Source organism: Triticum dicoccoides, chromosome 7B, assembly GCF_002162155.2.
Source record: "Triticum dicoccoides isolate Atlit2015 ecotype Zavitan chromosome 7B, WEW_v2.0, whole genome shotgun sequence".
NCBI lineage: Eukaryota > Viridiplantae > Streptophyta > Magnoliopsida > Poales > Poaceae > Triticum > Triticum dicoccoides.
The window spans coordinates 36,018,954-36,028,703 of record NC_041393.1 but is presented as its reverse complement, the minus strand read 5'-3'; the positions used below and the strand labels follow the sequence as shown (position 1 = coordinate 36,028,703).

The window sequence follows — 9,750 nt, the reverse complement described above, 5'->3', positions numbered from 1 at the left end:
TCACGTACCACACATAGGTTGATTTTTTTATTCCGGCAAACGCATCATAGCAACCTGTCTAACGCATGGCAGCGAGCGCCTGCCTCGGGCTTCCGCCCAAAAAATGAGCAGCGCGTGGATGTTTCTAATCCGATGGAATCAGTACTACCAGACCAGCTTTCCTATGAAACACTATTCACCTTTCCCGTGTTCCGAACGGTTGGAAGGGAAAAAAATACCGTAGGAATTGTGTTCCTACGAAAATCCTGCACCAAACCTGTAAACCGAACACAGCCTTAGTTGTTCTTAATATAATGTCCCTGGTAAAAATGAAGCCATGCCACTGTTTTTGCCTGTAATTGTTTGAGACTCTGAAAAGTTTAGCCAAACGTTTTTGCCTGTAATTGTTTGAGACTCTAACTGTTTCCTCTGTGCCTTTATGTGCAAACAGGGATATCCAATTCACCTGGTTGCTGTTGTGACCTTTTGGTGCACTGCACAAAACTCTTCTTAAAAGAAGTGACTTTTGTGCTATTTAACTGGAATGTCAGATGGAACAGTTGGTTCATTTTGGTGGAACTGCACAAAGGGAGATCTGTGTTCCAATCCTCATCATCCATATTGGCGCCATAACCTTCCTTTAGGTAAGAATGATATTTAATGCATGTGTTCATCTCTATTTTCTGACTGCCATGAGAAAATAATGCTGTTTTTTACTAGTACACTTGTACCCCCTCACTGACAAAACCAATTCTGAATTAGAAGGCCAATCATGTACTTGGTTTCACCAACTGGTGAGGAGAAAGAGAAACAGAGCATGAAGAGGAAGAAGAAGAAGAATAAACAGTGCCAATGCGATCTTGCTGAAGCCAGAGGCCTCATTCGAGGCTATTCAAGGGCTCCGGCAACGACTACCTTACATGTGAGACGATCCTCCAGGGAGCCCTTCCACTTCTGCTCTCTCACTTAATTAATTAGGAGTACTTAAGTACCACTAATTTATTACTGCCTAATTTTCCTGTTGTAGTTAAACAAATCTTTAGTAGGACCCTATGATGAATCATGTACGTGTGAATGTTTGTCTATGGAGGTGAATCATGTGGTGGAGCAGGGAGGGAATATTATTAGTGTCATGCCATAATAGTGCTATTGTTTTGCATGTCAATTTGTTGCCATTGGTTCAATGAGGCAATGTTTTGCGTATTGTCCATCATGAATTTGATGCTACTGTTTGAGTAATATGCTAATGTCTTCATATCCTTTCTCACTAAGCTAATGAAGGTTTCACCTTGTTCCTACTTGTGCAAACAGGGATCATGTTGTGCCAATCATACATTTTAGTGGAACTACACAAGACAATACAATGAACTGTATCCCAGCCAGTGCTTTAACTCTACTGGAAGTTCCTGATAATCTTTCGATATAATCTCAGCACTGGTAAACAAGAGTGATTTCAACCATATATTTGAAGTGCACAAAAATATATACTATTGTGTGATTCCAATGAGTGCTTTATCATCTCTTATGGGACTACATGAATAAGCTTTTTTTCTCAGGTTGGTACAGGCCTAAGGCCTTCATCCATATTAGTTTACTGTCATCTCTATTTGGATCGTGCTACTATCATGAGAAACTCCTTTATCTTTGCACTTTTAAGTTTTGCAACCTATGATAAATGGCAATGCTTTGAGTCTTGAGTTGAGCTAATTGGCACTGATTAAATAAACTAATACCTCTCTTTAAGCAAGACTACTATCTTGCTAACTTTGCCCATTAAGATAATGAGGGTGCTTCTATTTGTTAGTGTATGTTTCATCAACTAGTCCCACTATTATAGTAATCTCACTCTCTCAATATATGTGCCAACAGGGATGCTCGATTTTGGTGGAACTGCACAAAAACTTTGGGTGCTTCATTGCCTCGACAGCTTCCGTCCTTTCCTGTCAGTCGCTAATCTCCGCTTGCTTTCTTCCTTTGTTGTCAGTCGCTTGGCTTATCTCGGCTTCCAGTCAAAGGAAATAGTAATTGATATGCTACCTCACACAGGTTGGTACTGGTCTTTATCCTGATTATTGTGCCTGTCATATGTATTGGTAATTTGGTATTGTGCTACTGTTTGCCGATTTCATAAAGGAGTAATTTGGAGCCTGAACACGCAGGCAAATCATTACATCGGGTGATTTCAGTAGAACTACACAAAATGATCAGATGGACAGGTACTTATGCTGGTGCTATGTACTCCAAAGTTCACTCAGAAAAGCATCGATGTTGATAAGAAGTGCCTATATTCATTCGAGTATCAACCGGCGTCAACCAATTGTCAAACTCCAAGTATTAGGAGAGTGAACACCAAAAATATTGCTTGGTGCATAGCCCAGAAAAACGCAGTCCAGTCTTTGGTCCCAACTTGTGCCTTTTGGTTATCGGCACATATGGTAGCGAACTATATGGCATGGATTCTAAAGATTCCAGACAAGTTGGTTGATGCGTATATTCATCTGGGACTTAATCAGTCTGCACGCCAAGGATGCTCCACTTCGGTTGAACTGCACAAAAAATTTGGTTGGTTCATTTTCTCAACCGCCTCCTTTCTCGTCTGCAATGTAGAATTTTGGCGAGATACAGGACCAAGATGAGCCAGTAAACTAGTTGGATGAAAGTAGTGGCCAAGTTGCTCAAACCTCCGTCGGCACAAGGCCACTATTTGAGGATAAACCTACAAGCAAAGTTCAGATTGTCTGTGCTGCCTCTTATGTACTCGAAAGTTTACTCGTACAAGAGCTAATTTTAGCAAGAAGTACCTCTGATTAAACACCATTTACCAGTCTGTACCCTAGGTAATTAAAGTTCGTCCATGGTTCATATTGGTTGTGATCTCAATCATTTGGATGCATAAACACACTGAACATGTGTATATCTGAATCTTTTTGTGAATTATGGATGAATATTGTCATGTGATCTATCAATCACTTGGATGCATAGATATGCTGAGCTTGTGTATATATGAATCTTTTGAGTTGTTGATAGTGAATGTAGGTTATGAATATGAACGTGTCTTGTGAACCTGAGTTTGATATGAATTGCAACAGAACCAGTTATAACCCTTCTCCTCCTCTCAATCTGTGACTCCACTGCCGCATTTTCCCATCTCCGAGTCGTTCCCGTCCGGGGCCTCGCCATCGTCCACCGCCACTACAAGAAATATGTCAACTTGTGACCTTGACTATTGGTCACTGAAAGGTCATTGTTTTTCATTTGCAACATTTTTGTGACCAAAAACAGAAGGTCAAAAGCTGGCAGTCGTAAACTGAAATTAACGACCTTCTCTGTGAGAAGGTCATAGATGTTTACAACCAAAATAGAAGGTCGTTGAACCCATGACCTTTTGTTTTGGTCACTGGTTGTCTGCCCAGGTCACGTCGGATCCGACGCGGCAATCTGACGTGGCAAAATTGCGACCAATTGAAAAGGTCATAAATTAGATTCAGCCTGGTCCAATTTGGTGTTCCACATGGGCCAAGCCCATTAATTCAGCCCATTCTATAAAAAAAATTCCTTCCAATTCTGGTTGGTCACATGGGCTTAGACCAATAGTTCAGCCTTTTATTTTCTGGGCCGTGGCCTTTTTACTTGCCATTTCCTTTTGGGGCCTCGATCATTTTACAATCCAATTTCGTTTTAGTTTTTAGCCTTTGTTCCCACTAATATATTTTGGGCCATGGCCTTTTCAAATCCCAAATAGATTTGGTATAGTAGACATTTCATCCACTTCTTGATTTTGAATATTTACATCTTAGATATACATTCAGCCCAGATTCAATGCCAAGATATTTTCCAATCCAGAAATAAATTTCAAGTAAACATAGTGGCAAGCAAATATACACCTAATTCTGAGCAAAATCATGAGTACAACAAAATTCCCAGAAAAATCAGCGTTACAACAAAGTCCTGCACCTCCCTAGCTAGGTTCGAAAGCAGGGATACTAAGCACGCATGCATGCCTAGATCCAGCATGCATTGCTTCTTCCAACTTTCATCCTGAATCAAGGCCACCATCTGCATGTTATAAAACAAAATGGTTAAGAACACAATAAATGCAAACATGTTAACTTTTTGGCATAAATAACAATAGAACAATCAAAACAAGGAAAAGTTATCAGTGAATACTAGTGACTACCAATAAACAGTCAATATTATATTAGTGAGGAACAACATCATATAGATAATAGTGGGGATGCCACAACTAGAAGGAGCAAGCTATTTTGTATTTGAGAAACTGAAAAAATGCATCAACAATTTCTCAGGAGGTTATTGAACTTATGTGCATGCATTTAGACAAAAACAAGAGCTTGCACTATACACATTAATTAGAACAGGATCACAAGACACCTACACAAGCTAGAAGGACTCTCTATTAATTTCAAAAAAAGAGGACATTTGAAACTTTGTACAACCATAATCTTGAGTTTGACAAGTACACATTAATTTTAGCATAGCATCACTAGCTCTGTTGTTGTTGGCATATTATACGAGTAGTTGTCTGCCTAAACAAACACAAATGTGCAATGCTTGAGATACAGGTATGCAGCAACAGCAAGCAATGCGATGACAGCAGTCTGAGAGCAGTATAGCTCTAGAAGTAAAAGGAACATAAATAATATGTACAACAATATCTGGAACACACAGGTAGTAACTAGTATGGTTGCTTGTTGTTCATGAGTGACAATCATTTGTGTGCGTACATCAAAAAGGAAACAGCAGGATTCAATTCATCTTGCCCATATATAGCAACCAGCAGACATCTAATATCATTATATTACCGCAAAAGAGAAGTCCAGAATTCCCAAAAGGTTCCATTCTCACAAAATTGGCAGGAAGCACATAACTAGAGACTCGTTATTAACATGTAAATTCTTTAGAGCATTTAAGTTGGCACATGAAAAAATAAACATTCGGTGAACATGGAATATCCAGGAGTTAGCATGTAGTGAAGATGGCATCTTTCACAAACACAACAACTCTAAAATTACTAAAATAGACAATGCATGCCCTTCCCAAGACCATGAACACATAAAGAACCACCACTCCCATGAGAATCTCAGTATCACTTACATCATGTTCAATGGCAAGCATGTAAATTGGGACACACTTGTACAACGTGTAGTCACCGTGGCAGAGGCCGTGCATATCTCACCTATCTTTCTCTGCTTGGCCCGGACCATCGCGCACACCGCTAGTATCAACGATGTTGCCAGTGCATAATTGACACACTCGCTGCAATAGAAAAGATGAAACTTGCATATTATTCCAAGTCCCATTTTCAAATTGAGTACACACAGATATGTAACCAGGATTCCGTGAAAATGATGCTTATAATCTTAAGGATGCACTAGGCAGACTAATGATGCAAAAAACAGTTGTAATAATGCAACCATCAGCAGGTGCTATACTATTGCTGTCCTACACTAAATTACTGCAACCAAACAAATTAATTGAAGAAAAAGGTTCCATTTAAATGAAAAAAATCATTTAGTTTTAAAAGAGTTCCAGTTAATTCCAAGCTACTAGATTTAGCCCAAGTGTGTGTGTGTGTGCGCGCGCGCGCTCCAAGTATAAACAAGTGCAAGCAATAAGAGTAGTGCACTATGGATGCAAGCAAGCAGTATACACCAAATTTTAATTAACTGAAAATGTTTCAGTTAATTACTCCTTCAAGCAAACAAGAGCATATTTGAAGGTGCAACAAGTCTTAGAAAAGTCACACATTGCTAGCCATGGCAACACTCCTAGAGAATAGTAACGCATGATCATGTGCTGTAGATATTGTGTTCATGGCTTCGGTCAAACTTGCGCATATGGCTTCACCTTCTGATTCAAGGGTGTAGCTCCTGGCTGGATTCTGTAGTGTGCCTCTATGGTCAATGCAAGCTACAGAGAAAGAAAGAAAAAAAGTGAGATGTGGCTCTTTAGACCAAGAGGTTCAGACAACAAAGGTGAGAACTAGGAACATGCCATGTATCTTTCAAATGTAAACAATTATCAGTGCCAATCATCCATTGCTAACAAACCTAGATAGAATGTAATAAACTTGTGCATTCTGTAAAGTGGCTCATTCCAATCATAATTGTACCATGGCATAGAAAACAATTCCATGACCTCACTGCTACAAATTAACTTGATGTTGTTCTGCTACTAAACCATTCAAGCTCATGGTCGGATCCACCAGAATCAGAACATAATAAACATACAAAACATATGTGGAAATGAGTTTCTATTCAAAATAGCAAATATCCCTAAATGAACAGACCTCGGAACCACTATTCTGACATGGTAGAGAACTATCTGTAAGCAGACTCACATTCCCACATATGTATTCATCTGCCAACCACTCATGAGAAATAACAAATAAGTTGAGATTCTGCAAGTTCAAGTCACAAATACCGTAATATCTCACATGCGTTAGTTTACAGAACCTAGAATTACCAGGTATTTTAATAACAATACTTACTGGTACTACCAGATTAAATGAATCTTTCGTTCCTAATTGTCAACCCTATAAACAACTCTACAACAGCATAGATAACGTTGCCACCATCCATCACACAGAAACTGGATGACTTGCAGCAATACCAATCGAGCCACCTGAAAGGGACACACAAACCGAAGCCCAACTCAGTTGAGTCGTCGATAGATCGATAGTCCCTTATTCAACAAAGAATGCCACGAGAAGCCATCTAAAATTGTAAATAATAGAAAAATACTAATTGTGTTAGGACAAAGAGGCTGCCGTGGATGGGAGTCGAGGGTACAAACAAGATCCCATCCATAACCCTTGGTCGTTTTCCACTTATAGAGTTAATCTAAAAGTGATGGTAAGGTAGAACTATGAGCGGTAGAGCAGATCTCTATATTACACAAACAAACTATGAAACACATAGTCATGGGCATCATACATCACCTGAGCAAATCCGAAATTAATCTAACATAGTCATGGATGGGAGGAGAGGAATGCAAGATCGATCGAACAGGCCAAGAAACATAACGAGATGACGCTCAAGAGGAGAAGAGGAAGGGGTGACCTTGGGAGGATGGGGTTACCCGGGCATCAGCTATCTCCGTCGACCTCCTTCCTTCCATCCCACGTCAAGCTGCCTGGAAAGCCTGGGCAAACTGCAGCCAGACGGGGCTCTTCTTCAGCTCCTAGCCGGCCGCGGGGCCGCCAGCGAGCATCGCCCTAACAGGCATCGTCGCCGTCCCGGCGGAGTAGAGGTTGCCCCCCAGCCCGCCCTGGATCTTCTCAAAGATGAAACACAGTTGTAGATCGCACCTTGTTAGCAGTTGTAGAAGCAGAGATGGCAGTGAGCGAGCGAGCGAGCGTTTGGGCTTACTCTTGTGATGACGGTGGCGAGGTCCGGCGTCTGCGCGGCGGTGCCGCCATGGAGCGGCGTCGTCGTCATCCCGGCAGGCCGCGCCTCATCGGCGACGAGGATCTCGGCCGTCATGGCTCCCGCGTCCTGGCCGGGCACCGCTGCACCACAGAGGCCGGCGTAGGGGAGCGCGGAGTGGAACGCCGCGCAGTCGCTCTGCATGAACACCTTGGCCCCGCGCTTCGCCCTGCAAGTCCATCACAACCCCCACGAGATGCTTAGAAGAAGAGGTGAGTGAGTGTTGGTGGCTGGTGTGGCGTGCTTATGCGTTGCTCGGCCACGGGTAGACCAGGCACGCGACCCCCGTCGGCGCGGACGCCATGGGGGCGGCTGTGGTGAGGCCGGTGAGCGCGACCCCGGCGTGGTCAGCGACGCGGAAGACCTTGCGCTGGTGCGAGGAGAGCTCTTTGGCAGACTTGTTGGCGGCAGCGAGGTCGAGGACACGGATCAGGTCGACGATGGCAGCGTGGATCTGGGCGGTCGACCGAACTCCTTGCCGGCTTTCCCTCCCTTCTGTTCCCTTGCTTCCCTTCCCTTGGGAGAGGAAGGAGAAGGTGGCGGCGGCGGCGCGGGGGGAGGGGGAGGGTGAGATGGCCGGCGGTAGGGCTCGGGGTGGATCGACAATGTGGGAGACGAGGGGAGAGATCGGGGTGGCAGTGGCGATGTGGGAGACGAGGGGAGGGTCGGTGTGGGTGGCAGATCTGGAGCCCTAGGGTTCCTGGGGTGAGAAGGTGAGGGAGTTTATTTTTTTCTTTTTTTTGAGACAAAGAGGTGGGTGAGGGAGAAAGGGCTGCCGTCAGATCCGAGAGCATCCGACGGCGTTTGAGCACGATCCACGTGACATGCCCATGGACCAATCAGAACCCAGTACAGGTTATGACCTTCTAAATTGGTCATAATCGACTAAAAATAAGGTGTTGAACCATATTTTTTTCAAAAAAGGTGTTAAATCATATAAACAGTTTTATGATATGAGAAATTCAAAAAATAATATTTTCATTGTGCACAAGGGTGCATATTGGAATGGCAAACAATGTTGCCTAAGGAAGTTTTCTTTTTCTTTGGACGAAAGAACCATTTTCCATTTTTTGAGTGCCCAAAAGAAGGTTTTTTTGTGAAGGACCTCCCAAATAATTGTTGCAAAATTGGACCAAATCATTTTTCTAAAATACTAGGCCATATTTAATGCACAATTGACCAAATGGTTGGGTGTAAAATGTTTTTATCCACCTCTGGTGAAAAAGAAAAATTCTCGCCGATTCAGCTGGAAGCGGGTCAAATTTGAACTGTAGCTACCTCGTACTTTGATCTTTATTTTTTCCAAAAATCATTTCTAGGTACATAAGTATCTATTTAATCAGAGAAACACCAAAAAAATTCCAAGATTCAACCACTAGCTAGGAACGGTCATTCCCGCCGTTTTGACCGCATTTTGAAACGGGCATAAAAAACTAAAAAAAAATAAAAAAATTGGGAAACCTCCGCATTGTGTCATTATATGTGGCCAAGTTCCCGGGAAAAATAATAGACTTGTAATACGACAATTATTTTAAAAAAGTGTTCTCAGAAACGAGCTATCATGTGTGAAGATTCATGGCTTTCAAGCCAAATGACCAATCTTATGGCCACATTCATGGCATAGTTTGTTCAAATGACCTCATATTGTGCACAAGGGTGCATATTGGAATGTCAAACAATGTTGCCTAAGGAAGTTTTCTTTTTCTTTGGATGAAAGAACCATTTTCCATTTTTTGAGTGCCCAAAAGGAGGTTTTTTTGTGAAGGACCTCCCAAATAATTGTTGCAAAATTGGACCAAATCATTTTTCTAAAATACCAGGCCATATTTAATGCACAATTGACCAAATGGTTGGGTGTAAAAAGTTTTTATCCACCTCTGGTGAAAAAGACAAATTCCCGCCGATTCAGTTGGAAGCGGGTCAAATTTGAACTGTAGCTGCCTCGTAGTTTGCTCTTTATTTTTTCCCAAAATCATTTATAGGTACATAAGTATCTATTTAATCAGAGAAACACCAAACAAATTCCAAGATTCAACCACTAGCTAGGAACAGTCATTCCCGCCGTTTTGATCGCATTTTGAAACAGGCATAAAAAATTCAAAAAAATCAAAAAATTGGGAAACCTTCGCATTGTGTCATTATATGTGGCCAAGTTCCCAGGAAAAATAATAAACTTGTAATACGGCAATTATTTTTAAAAAGTGTTCTCAGAAACGAGCTATCACGTGTGGGGATCAATGGCTTTCAAGCTCAATGATCAATCTTATGGCCACATTCATGGCATAGTTTGTTCAAATGATCCCATATTGTGCACAAGGGTGCATAT

The 9,750-nt window shown here is 41.9% G+C and overlaps 1 protein-coding gene across 1 annotated transcript; it reads right to left on the bottom strand.

The window, feature by feature from the left end:
- Window positions 1–7,179: 7,179 nt before the first annotated feature.
- On the bottom strand, window positions 7,180–7,568 carry LOC119337881. The gene is made up of 2 exons (XM_037610109.1): window positions 7,368–7,568; window positions 7,180–7,272 (listed from the first exon to the last, which is right to left on the bottom strand). Exons 1-2 carry the CDS (start codon window positions 7,566–7,568, stop codon window positions 7,180–7,182), a joined length of 294 nt encoding a protein of 97 aa, XP_037466006.1.
- Window positions 7,569–9,750: the final 2,182 nt, after the last annotated feature.

Coding starts and splice junctions, on each gene's coding strand:
- LOC119337881 (XM_037610109.1), bottom strand. CDS start 7,568: ATGCAGAGCGACTGCGCGGCGTTCCACTCCGCGCTCCCCTACGCCGGC. Junction 7,273..7,367: donor TCGCCACCGTCATCACAAGA/GTAAGCCCAAAC, acceptor ATCTTTGAGAAG/ATCCAGGGCGGGCTGGGGGG.